The sequence below is a fragment of the Protobothrops mucrosquamatus genome, unplaced genomic scaffold, assembly GCF_001527695.2.
Source record: "Protobothrops mucrosquamatus isolate PMUCROS unplaced genomic scaffold, P.Mucros_1.0 scaffold_50, whole genome shotgun sequence".
NCBI lineage: Eukaryota > Metazoa > Chordata > Lepidosauria > Squamata > Viperidae > Protobothrops > Protobothrops mucrosquamatus.
The window spans coordinates 1-12,968 of record NW_015386126.1 but is presented as its reverse complement, the minus strand read 5'-3'; the positions used below and the strand labels follow the sequence as shown (position 1 = coordinate 12,968).

The 12,968-nt window shown below is 36.5% G+C and overlaps 1 protein-coding gene across 1 annotated transcript; it reads right to left on the bottom strand.

Annotated features, from left to right (window-relative positions):
* Positions 1 to 3,984: 3,984 nt before the first annotated feature.
* ARL14EP (ADP ribosylation factor like GTPase 14 effector protein) lies at positions 3,985 to 8,044 on the bottom strand. Its single transcript, XM_015811425.1, has 3 exons — positions 7,108 to 8,044; positions 5,598 to 5,728; positions 3,985 to 4,405 (listed from the first exon to the last, which is right to left on the bottom strand). Exons 1-3 carry the CDS (start codon positions 7,528 to 7,530, stop codon positions 4,177 to 4,179), a joined length of 783 nt encoding a protein of 260 aa, XP_015666911.1. The 5' UTR covers positions 7,531 to 8,044; the 3' UTR covers positions 3,985 to 4,176.
* Between the last annotated feature and the right edge of the window lie 4,924 nt (positions 8,045 to 12,968).

Sequence of the window (12,968 nt, the reverse complement as noted above, 5' to 3'; positions counted from 1 at the left end):
ACTTCTGAAAAATCTTCACAAGAAAACTGCCAGAAGTACCCCAGGCAGTCTTCAGGAGTCAATTGTCTTGAAGGGACAAAACAAACAAACCTAGGGTTACAATTTTTAATTGCCACTTTGTATAGATCAGACATTTTACTAGAACAAGGGATGCAGATTCAATCTTGAGTTTGAACATAAATATTTTGTATGGGAGCTTGAACTATCTTCCAGCTGTTACTTGATAGGTAGTGCATCAATTCAGATCAAACACAAAAAGGTTTCCTATGTATAGTATGCATGATCTTAAAAATATAGCTAGGGAGAATTCAGCATGACAGGGAGTTCTATTGTGAATTGAATTTAAATCACCTACAAATGGGGGATTTTAGAGCAGAGGTCCCCAACCTCTGGGCCGAGGCCCACTACCAGGCTATGGCCTATTCTGAATTGGTCCGCATGAGTGGCTGCTAGAGCACATGCGCACAACTCAACTTCTGCAAGCAGTAGGCCCTCGCATGCATGCATGCGGCTTGTCCACTTGGGCTGGCCCACTGCTTGCAGGACTGTGTGTGCATGCTTCGACCTGCCACTCGTGCAAAAGTTGTGTGAGTGCATGTGCCATCCTACCACTCGAGCAAGGGCTGTGTGTGCATGTTCCCCTCTCCCACCACAGCCGGGCTGCCAAGCCACAAAGATTAGGGACCGCTGTTTTGAAAATATCTAAGTTCCAGACTGTCTAAGATCTCCTAAAATTTTATCAAGGTTTAATGTAAGTAAAACAGGTATTGACAACTTGCAATTCATCCAAACTTTGCTGGGTGGATACAAACCTATTGTTCAAGATGAACTGATGAGGTCCCCCCCCCACAAAATATCCTACATTAGCCTAGATCAGTGGTGGCGAACCTATGGCACGGGTGCCAGAGGCGGCACTCAGAGCCCTCTCTGTGGGCACGCACGCCGTCGCCCCAGTCCTAGGCCTTCAGCTGGGTTTTATAAAACCTTTTCGCTTTAGGTCTCCGCCGCCGTGTACAAAAAAAAAAGGTTCAATCAATCAGTCAATTTCAACTTCTCGTGGGGAAAAAAAAGATCTTGCAAAGTTGGAATTGATTGATTGAACTTTTTAGTCCCACCCAGTCTGTTGTTACCACCGCAGCCACGCCCACCATATGGGCCACACCCACTCAACGGGCCACACCCACCCAATGGGCCACACCCACCCGGCACCCGACGATGCATAAGTGGGTTTTGGGTTGCAGTTTGGGCACTCGGTCTCTAAAAGGTTCTCCATCACTGGCCTAGATTCACTAGCATGATTTCTATTTGTTTAAAGAGGCTAATTGCAAAAGACTATTTGGCAAAACTGTAAGTAGTACAGCCCAGAACTCTCTTCAGGCCACTAATATAAAAAATCTAATGTGATTAAAAGGTCCAACTTTAGTCTGTGGCTTAGTTTAGATATATTTACAGTATAAACAATAGTTCATTATATATGCACAAAGTGTTTTTGTAATGCCCTAGCTTTAAAGCTCTTTCAACTGAAAGGGTAATAGTTACAAAAGATGCACAATGTTTAACTAGCTGTCTGCCCCACCCCAAGATAAATGGCAAGAAGAGTATGGTGGGTTTAAACCATTTACTAACCTACCATCAGGAAAATACAACATTTAATAATACATAATGGTTAAGATATGCACATTGCCCCTAAAGAGAAGAAAAAACAAACACACACTGCAGAGTCAGCAACTGTTTTCACATTCTACTTCTTAACCAGCTCCAATCTTAAGATATTCTTTTATTTATTAAATTAAAAGTGTCAATCCATCAAATGTCCCCTATTTCTTTTCCTCACCAGTGTGGATCAGTTTTCTCCACAAAAAAGAGACTCACTAATTCTGGCCTCTGGGATATTATTACTGAACAAGAGGTTGTCTGTTTCAGGATGAGAGGTGCACACTGGGTGGTGAACTCTTAAGACTTCTTTATGGGCTGCACTGAGTTCAGAAAAAACAAATAGCAATTTCTTCAGTAGTAAAAGAATAGCAATACTTAAGGGATAATTAGTTCAGTTCATTTTTATTAGTTAACACTGAGTCCAGTACCCGGACCCCAGGTAATTTTATTTCTGTCTTTTTATCCCATTTCTTCCCAATACAACCAGCCCACAATGATATGAATCCAAAGGAATAAAATCCAAGCATCAGAGACATCAGATCAATTATAACAACCATACATAACATCCTACTTCCAAACCCTAAAATATCCAAGCAATAAACTTTAACCATATTCTGAGCCTAGTTTAGGTCTACAACTGGACTCAACAACATATATTATACAGGAAGCTTACATGTAGAACATTCTATATTTGAGTTTTTATAGAGCAAGCCTGTGAGGAAACTCCAGTGTGGTAAACAAGATTTCAACATTTTCAATATATTTAATTAACCTTGGGGGGGGGGGATTCTTTCTCTCTCGATAAGATATAACATCTGCAACAAAGGGTTGAGAAATTCATTTAAACACACTTGGGAGAATTAGGAAGCGAACAAAGGGAAATCCCATTGTCTGCATAATATTTGATGGAATCCTTGTTTTAAATTTTAGCAATTTGGACCATGATTATGTGCAGAAATTGCATGTTCTAGTAATTCAACAAAATTTATATAATGATAGCATAGTACAATTCCTTGATTATTTATATCGTCTTCTCTTTCTGAATTAGGGTACATTTAGTCGCATATAGTAACAGAATAAATAATAAACATTTTCATGAAAATCAATTCTTTATTAATATCTGCAGATAAAGGAATCACAACTTTTTCATATTTTAAAAATAAAAATATAAAGATACTTGGTTTTCAAAAAATTTCTAGTACAAATGATATTTTTTCTGCAAAATTCTGAACCTCACATTGCTATAACATGCACTATATGCATCAGAGTAAGTGTACATGCATTTTACCTGGAGCACACGGCTAATTATCTGAGTAGACTACGAACATTGCCTATTAACTGCTACTGTAAAAAGACTATAAATGTCTCATCGTACTTATGCTTGTATAATTCCATCAAATATACATTTTTGAGTATTTCTTAAAGCTAAGGTGTCAGTGTGTCACTTTTTAGTCACAAATTCTCCATCCATCTACCATGTTTCCCCAAAATAAGACTGGGTCTTATTTTTATTTTGCGCCAAAAGAGGCACCAGGTCTTATTTTCAGGGGATGTCTTTTATACTCACCTCTGGCACCGACAGCTCCGCCCAGCCAGTCCACTTCTTCTGCAGCCGAATGAGCAGCTTCATTCTACAGATGCATTCCGGCCTGCATTTCACAGTCAGGATTTTCCGGAAGGCATATGCAGCCGAGTACTGAGCTATGGATTGAATTCATAGCTCGGTTCTTGGCTGCAGTGGGCAGAAGACGCTGCAGAAGAAGTGGACCGGTGAGGAGAGGCCTGGCTGCAAAGTAAGTGGGTGCAGGGCGCATGAGGCGGCTGCACACCCCCACCCCACCTGATTTTTAGGCGTGTGCCTCACCCCAAAACTAGGGCTTATTTTTGGAGTAGGCCTTACTTTCGGGAAACCACGGTATGGATTCAGTTATAAAGTCTCAAAACAAGATATTCACAATAAAAATATTGCCTGAGGCTGTAACTTTGGTGACTTTCACTGGCAGTAAAATACTGTTGAAGACATAATTCCTTCTTCACATAGCGCCTGTTTGCAAAAAAAAGGTGAATCACTATCATATTGCTGCTTAATAAAGGCATGCCATCTTCTTGAAAGTCTGACATATGTATTTTCTGTTTATTGCGCAACATCCTTCTCAAATCACCCATTTTCTACAACTAATACTGCTTATGCTGCTAGTGCTTAAAGTGTCTACAGGAGAAACTGTGTTCCAGAAAAAGGAAATACTTAAAAGACTTCCTATAATGGGCAACAATAATGACCTGGAGGAAAAATATGCTGCACGAAGCACACAATGAATATTAGCAAATACAATTCTTATTAGTTTGTCCATTAATCCACAAATGCTTAGACAACCTTCTTTTTTCTTGTCAGATGATATAAATTCCCATTACTTATTGCTTGTTTGGACAACACTGAATCTTAACTGAAAATATGAACAGATTACGTTTTATTACATGAACAACCTTCCTGTGACTCAGTAATGAAATGTGGAGCACAGGCTATATCGCATGCTTATTACGAATAATTTCTCCTCCTTCTATCTCAATTTGCTCGTATAGCCACTTGCGATCACAACGGCATTCAGGTCCACACTTGCGGGAGCCGCACTTGGAGCAGGCATAGAAACACCCAAGGCAGTCTTCATCAAGGCAGTCACACAGGTCTATCCCACTATAAAGCAGAAAGCCTTGGCTGTCATATACCTTGCTCTTTGCTGCTATTAATTGCCTGGAAGGAAAAATACAAGCAACAATAGTTAACAATGATTTGTAATACTAGGCACTGTTTTAAATAACTGACCATTCAGTTTAAAACTCCCGATAGGTGAATTTCTGTAGTTTGTTGTACTGAGAAGCAGCAGATATAAACTAATATGACTACTGCAATGCATTCTACATGGGGCTGTCCTTGAAAAGTTTCTGGAAGTTTCAATTACATTACACTGGCCTGAATGGTTTTACGCAAATCTAGACTGGTACCTCTCTTGCGGGAGTTGCATTGGCTCCTGATTTGCTTCTGGGTCTAATTCAAGGTGCTGGTTGTGTCTCCATTAAGCCGTACATGGCCTGGAGCCAAGTTGTTTGAAGGACCATCTTTTCCCAATTACATGTGCCTTACCCACCACAGTGGAGAGGCAGGGGATATTACCAGTCTGGTCTACTAAGGAGGTCCATCTAATGGGACAAGAAGAAAGGCTTTCTCCACGGGAGCTCCCTCCCCAAGGAACATCATTCCTGCAGAAATAAGATTGCCCCCTACCCTGACACTCTTTTGAAATGCCCTATTACAGGGGGCAGGGGGGGAGAAGGCCATATAATTATTTTAAATATTTTTGAAAATAAATGACGATTATATAGGCTGCCAAGAAACTTTTGCAGAATAAGAATTTAATTCAATGCAGAGGCCATTTATATATTCAAGCAACTATACTGGATGTCTGTCCATGCTACAATTCTGACTCTTGTGGCAAATGATCCACTTTTTTTTAATGCTCACACTACATAACAAAGTCTTTTAGAACTTTCCATCTGGCCACCACTATACTAAAAATATCTAGTACATTTACTTCAATTTTAATTATTGTTTAACACCAAGTACGAATCTACCGATTATCACAACTGACATGCAACTGTAATAGTTATAGCTAATTCAGTTTGCTTTGAGTTTAGCATAAAGAGTACAAAAATTGATCTATTATGATTGTTTAATATTAAAATTGCAACTAAGTATAGTATCTCCATCATCAAATTTTCAAACTGCTTTATAATGATTGGACAATGCAACTTATTTTATTCCTATGCACAAACATAGGGAAAAAAGCCATGCATCTAAGCAGTTCTAAATTATAATCCATATGTAAGCAGGACAATTTCCCCTCAAAGTGAAAAAGCAAAGGCAATCAATCCATAAATGGGTCTACCTGTCTGAATTAACGGATGTGTTTTTTGTTTGTAGCTTTCTTTTTTCTCTTTTGTTTGTTTCCGGAGCAAATCCAGTATGCCGTCCTGGATTAGCAAACTGTAAGGACTTCAAGGCCTTAGTTGTTCGTCCCTGAATAAATACATACAATTTTATTTTTAAAAAATTCAAAGCATTTCTAATTAAGTGACATATTTCTGCTAAGAGACAAACGTTGAAGCCAAATATACACTTCTCTCTTTTTATTTATGGTATCAACTGTGCTCTAAGTTGCTTATGAGATATCTCAATGAATAAAAGTAATGGTAATAGTAATATCAATAGTCAAAAAGAAAGCAAAGATAATAAGTTGGACAGGAGTATACCCTTAAGAGATGCAAGTTAATGGAAGCAGGAATAGTTACTTTAATAAACAGGGTAATTTTTTCACTTCTCTTTTTATTTCCTATTTCCAAAATAGAAAATAAGTGTAGCATGTCTTCATTAAACATAGACTGTGCAAAGCTGGATTGCAAGTTCAGTTTTAAAGATGAAAGTCTTCCATCATGATGCTCCTTATTGCTTGGAAGAGAAACCTTCCTCTATCAATCATGTAAGAACTCTAAGAAGTGTGCAGCTTCAGACTGCAGATGGTAATTCAGTTTTTGAATATTCCCCTTAGTGAAATATACCTTGCAGGAAAAGCACTAACAAAGTAGGGAGATGTTAGTGCTTTTGTACTTCTCCCCACCCTGTTTTATATTTGCAGAGTATTTTGCACAGGGGTTTTGATAAAAGTGTGGCCTACCATCAGTCTGAAGTAGTACATCCCACTCTGGTGTCTTACATTCTTTTAAATCTCAAGGTATTCGGTGTGTTGATAAGATCTCATTGCTTACACAAATTATGTGGTATCATCCTGTCTGTGTTCATATAAGCTAATTCGCCTTTAAATATTATAAGAGTTAAGATCATATTATACAAACCAGGCAAGTATGGCTAACATTTTCATGAAAAGCCACTTTATTAAAACAGCTTTTTAACTGTTGTATCCTGGTCTGAATAAAACAGAAATTTGTTTAACTGAGTTGAAAGTTAAGGGAAAAGCTTATGCATATTACAGTTTCAAAAGCTGAACAGTTATTTTCTCCCTATAAGGATTTGGTCTCTTTTCCCCTTAAAAGGATTAGAGGTCATTCATACATACAATTCATACAAAGATTCAACTGAGAAGTTGCAATTTTACATGAAAACGCCATTTCTGATATTTAAATCATGATGGCATTTTCTTCATGGAGTGCTTATCCAACGAGAGTCATACAATCAGGAACTGTACAGAACTGAGTGTACACTTAGTATTTTAAGGGAGGGGATTGGTGCTATTTTTTTCATACTTTTAACCTGTCTCCTATGGCATATATTTAGAGGTACCTCTTTTTTTTTCAGTGGGTGGGATTTACTATCATATAACTGCAAAAGTTAGTTTTAGTCCCGTACTTAAGATAGTTGAAAAAATGGTCCCATATACATACGTCTGAATCAAGTCTCCTTCGTTGACGGTCTTCAGAGTCAACCTCTGCATTTCCACTTATTATCTGTGTACATTTGGGGCAAAGCTTCCAGCCTGGTATAAATTGACGTCCAAACTTGGCACTTAGAAAAGATACATCATCTATGTCAATTGCACGCAAGTTTTTCCTTGAGAGTTTTTTGTGCATATTAAAAGGATCGCAACATGACTTTTGCAAGTCTTCGTATCTATCAAGGTAAACTTTAGCATGATGGAAGCAGATGGTATGAGCCTCTGAAAGAGTTATCCCAGTTCTAAGCTGAAGAAGTAACAGATCAGTTGCTGATAAATCTTGCTTAGTCTTGAAGCCAGTTTGAGAGGTAAAGTATGCTTTATGACAATCACTGCTAGCTTGCAGCTGACTTCCAATTGAACATGGATCCATTTTACTTGATCAGTAAAATATATTTCAGTATTTAAATTGTATCTTTTGTCGTCTTTAACAGCTGTTACGAGGATTATCCTGGAGAAAGCAGTGAAGGAAGTAAGATTTGTGATGCATAAGTTTATTTTTAACTAGAGCCAAAACAAAATCAACCCAGCAATGTGTCCTGTACTCTTGATATTTTTTTAAGGATGAAGTGGAATCATAAAATAGGTATTTCTGCAGGCAATGCCAGTCATTGTTTCTTGGTTTTCAAGCAATTATTAGATTTGCCTATCATTAAATTTAGGCACTAAAGTGCCATGTTGCAACTAGAGTACATTTATATACCAGTTTTTATTAATTCCAGATACTGCCATTTCATGTATAGGTTTTCACAGACTAAAAGAATATCATAGACTGGTACAATTAGTTTTAATAACTGAAAGGACTAACCTAGTTGGAAACCAAGCTATCTAGATTGCTTTCTATTCCAAAGGTTGTTTTACAATAACCAAACCATCTTTTTCAGAATATTCATTGTGGAAAAGTTACCCAAATAATAAGATACTTATATTAGGTTTTTGATATTAAGAATCACAAATAAATAAATAAATAAATAAATAAATAAAGAAGGCCATCTTGTTAAGCTGTTGATAAATTCCAAACAATACAAGCGTTGTACTTATGCAGAACAAGTCTGCAACAGATCTGATGGAAAGTTGTAAGAGTTCTGTGCTCACTAGATTAGATTAAGTTGAAAGTTATATAGATAACTCAATTAGAACTCTCAGACAGACAGAGTAGGCTAAGGACCACCTTTAATTATTTTCTAGCACATAATTTAAGATTCATGTATCGAAGCAGCTGCAACATGACGCTTTTGTACCTTGGGAATATACATCTTGTCCAGACTGCAGAATCTGCTAGCAAAACATGCACCAGATTATTTCTTGAAAAATGTATGATGCCACTTCCGTAATTTGTCTTAACAGTGGAAAGAAGCCTTAAAACATCTGAATTAATATTTCCTAATGGCACTTTAATTAAAGAGTGCAAGGCAGGCGGTTGCAAGAACGATGGCAGAAGCAAAGCCAATGTGAAGAAGCTATTAAGCTGCAAGCAGTATTATGAAGAGATTAAATGTTGGCAACAAAATCAGAAAGGAAAAAAAACTTGCAACTTGCAGCTTTTTTTCCTCGATGAATCAAGAGTCACAGGCGTGCCCATTCTAGACTGATATTTTATCAGAACAGCAATTGGGATTATTTTTTTTAGGATCACCAAAATCATGAGTATTTTTTTTCAAACACTTGCAGAGGTCAAGATCCAAAAAAATCCACATATGCATGTAAGTGCTTCTACACATGCAATTTTCTTTATCTGAGTTTCCTTCCAACTAAAGTGTCCTGGGTTTGCATAGGATGCCCCATAATCTTCCACATCATCATTTCATATAGGAGGACAAAGGGCTAGATGAAGATGTCCTCAAAAAGTCCAGATTTGCATGTAGAGGCTTGTAAGCAGCAACTGGGATCCTATGCTGAGTCTCAATATTTAGGCTAATAATTGTCTTGTCTTCTTGGAATAACTTATTTTAGAATCTGAAACAAAAATTCATATGAGGACCCGTGTCTTGGAATATTTTAACTCTTTGCCTTTTTTCACACAGTATTATACTTTACATCCTCTATTCTGCTCCAAGTCAGTTATGACTCCAAAAGAAATAGATTTCAGCTTGTCATCAAATATTTGACTGTGTTCTATAAACACAGGTGTATTTTTACAGCTCAATTTTTTGTTTGTATTTTTTGTTTGTTGTTATGTAAACAAACATGATTGCCTCTCACATTTCTTGTATTGTTTAATCATTTCAGCCAAGAAATCTAAGGTCCTGTTAATAATTTAAACCCATTTGTAATGGAAAAGAGATACATAAAATTACATCAGCTCCCAGACCCAACTTAAAATGACAGGAATAAGATTTTTAATTGTTATCAGTATAAAATATTGCCAATAATGAGTGTTGCAATATCTAAAGCTTCAGTTTTGCTTTGCTCTGATTAAACATTTTATGTGATGTATGAGAGTGGGCAAATTTTAGTATGAGCAGAAGATGTCAAGGATAATGCACTAATTTTATGTAGGAGTGAATCATCAGATTATTAGCTGATACCCCATGATAAGCTCATTAAAAAACATGGCAGGTAATCATAGAAAGGAGGCAAGGAACAACTGCTGGCAATTACATTTAAAAAGAAAAAGTAAGTTTATAGTGGTAGAGCCAAGTCATGGAAAGAAAACAAAACAGAAAGAATAACTTCAACATATTTCCATTATCAAATCATACACATTACTCCTAAAAATCTTTAACTGCATCTGTAATGGGCTAATTATTTAATGTCTGAGTTTTTAATATCAGTATGTGAACTGGATTGTCTTGAATGAACAAGCTGTGTCTCACAATACTGGAAGTGCTCAGATATGCCAACACATTGGGATATTTCATTAGCATTTCAGTACCGTGTAAGAGTGAGGAATGTGAGGCACTCCACTCCTGAACTACAACTCCCAGCATCCTTCTGAAAGTTAGTTTTATACTGGAACTGAAGCTGCTCAAAGCTGTGCCCAGCAGTAATTGGAGGAATGCAAGTTATATTTCTTTGATTTACCTGATGCAGAAGTAGTCAAAAGGAATAATTCAACTTGAATTATTAAGTGAACACTTTTCTAAATGTTGACTTGAAGTGCTAGAGAAAAGCACTAACAATAAGTTCTATTTCCAGATATCTGCTACCCTGGAATTCAAATTATTCTGTCAAATGACCAAGTAGCAAATAATTTAAAATTATCCTTCTCCTTACTCTAGCTTTGTTCTATCATTTTGAAACTAGGATAGCTGGAAAAAATATGCAATTGTGTTTTCCATTTCCAAATCTACTATCTCGGCTTCTGAAACAATAGAGAATGGTGCAAAAATAGAGACTTGGCTCAGCACATGTAGCATATCATCCTATGTGCTGTAATTATGTATTTAGAATTAATGCTTGTACAGAGTTAATATAAATACATCAGCTGAACTAAATCTATCAGTGTTTAAGATGAGTTGAAAAGTGAGATGTTGGAGCTGGTTAAAGCACAATTTGGTAAGTACAATAAAACAAAAAGTGAGAGAAGAACAAATATATAGGATAAAGTATACTTGCTGTAAACAGGAAGATAAGGTTTCATTGAATTTAACATCAACATTGATTCACCAAACAATTTTAATGTGAATCTACTGGATAGACCCAAGAATGTATCTGAAATGATGGACATTAGATAGTCATTGACTCATATGTTTTTGTATGGTAGGTTACTGATATCTGTATAAAATAGTATTTTAATACACATTTAAAATATATTTTAAGTAAATTTTAAAGAGAAATCTTTGTTAATGTTATTTTTGGAATCTTATTATTTTTGAGAACTATATAACAGTCCTGGAATATTGCTAAGAGAATTATTTTAAGAAATTGGAAAAATAGTAATATTCCTCCAATCTTCAGTATTAAAGATTGGATTCAAGATATGTATAATTTAGCTGTTTTTGAAATGACAATTTTATTTACCAATCAAAAAAATGCCACGTTTCCCTTTGGCACACATTATATGACATTTTTACAAAGATATTATCATTTATTTTCTTTAATTTAGAAACTTTTAAATCCTGCTTAATATTTGGACATGTGGCATATATTGGTCAAACAAGCTCACAGCCTTTCATTTGGGAATGGGGAAGGAGGCAAGTTATAATTTATTTATTTATTAAAATGAATAGCTTACCCCAGGGGTAGGCAACCTTGGCTCTTTTATGACTCGTGGACTTCAACTCCCAGAATTCCTGAGCCAGCATGGCTCAGCTTGGAAACCTCTCCCTTTCCCCTCAGCATGGCTGGCTCAGGAATTCTGGGAGTTGAAGTCCACGAGTCATAAAAGAGTCAAGGTTGCCTACCCCTGGCTTACCCCATTCCCCAAACTCTAGGTGGGTCACAAAACATGAATAATAATAAAATGTAACGCAGAAATAGTAGTCTTTGACTTATGACTACAATTGAGACCAACATTTTTGTTGTTAAGTAAAGTGATTGTGAAGTTGTGCCCAATTTCATGACCCTTTTTATCATGGTTAAGTGAATCACTGCAGTTGTTACGTGAATCATGAGGTCATCCAGCAAATCAGGTTTCCCTTGTTGATTTTCCCAGCTGAGAAGGTTGCAAATGGTGATCACGGGATCCTGGGATGCTGCAGCTGTTCTAAATACAAGCTGTTTGCCAAATTTTGATCATGTGACCATGAGGATGCTGCAACAGTTCTAAATGTGAGAATCGGTTGGAGGTTAGGTTTTTTTTAGTGTCCTTGTAACTTTGTACGATCGCTAAATCATTGGTTGTATGAACAAATGGTTGCAAGTTGAGGACTACAAGTTTCTATAAAAAGAACTTTGCATATCCTCATGGTCACTTTAAATATATTTATCTATGTAATTCAGCTGAAATATCAAAAAAAAAAAAAATACTGCTAAAGGATGGGACAGAAAGCAAAGAAGAAGAATGACCAAATCCAGAAAACGTTTTTGTGACAGAAATCACATGAGAAGGGGAAAAAAAAGAAAAACAAACCCAGCATCCCTAATTGTAATCCTAGGTATTACACATCATTAATTTGAACTTAATCTGGAAACAGTCTGTGCAGCATATGCACTATGTAAAAGATATAGAGCAAAGCAAAGCAGGCTATGGCAGAGCATGTATAACTTATTTGTCAAAAGGCAGAAAGTATACAAACCACATTTTATAAAAGTTATTAACAGATTATGTATTTTATTGCTTGAATATTGCAATGACAGTCATTGCTATTTTGCATGATCAGGGAACTGGTCCTGATCCTGCATCAGGAGCTTTTTAAGAAAGAAAATACAGTATGCATGGAGGGGAAAGGGCCTCAGAACCAAAGTCTTGACTTCCCTAATTTATCAATTGATATAAACCATACACTGAATAAAGAGATGTATAAACCATACACTGAATAAAGAGATGCAGCCAATCAAACCTCACACTTAACATATTTTAAAGTGTATCTAACAATGTAATGTATAAAGTGGCATATTGTTTCCATTCCATAAAATCAAATGATAAAGCTAATTAAATCAGATTATAGCAAATTTACTTACTTAGATTTACATGCAACTACCTTTCTCCACTTTTTAAGAGTTAAAGGTACTGTGAGAAAGGAAGAAGTTTAAAAATAAAACGGTCACCATTGATTAACAATAGAAGGATTAGCCAAGCCCTGCAGGTAGGCACTAGATTCCAGGAGGCTTGGCTAGAAGACACACTTAACAAGACAAAAGGATGGCAGAGAGAAGTTCTGAACAATGTAACTGAGGGGGAGGGATGATGTATTCTGGCTAGGCGGA

Bases quoted from the DNA above. Each gene is read 5' to 3' on its own strand.
- ARL14EP (XM_015811425.1), bottom strand. From the start codon at position 7,530: ATGGATCCATGTTCAATTGGAAGTCAGCTGCAAGCTAGCAGTGATTGT. The intron at 5,729-7,107 runs GTATGTATATGG...GTATTTATTCAG, and splicing joins GAAGGAGACTTGATTCAGAC to GGACGAACAACTAAGGCCTT. The intron at 4,406-5,597 runs GTAGACCCATTT...TTTTCCTTCCAG, and splicing joins ACATCCGTTAATTCAGACAG to GCAATTAATAGCAGCAAAGA.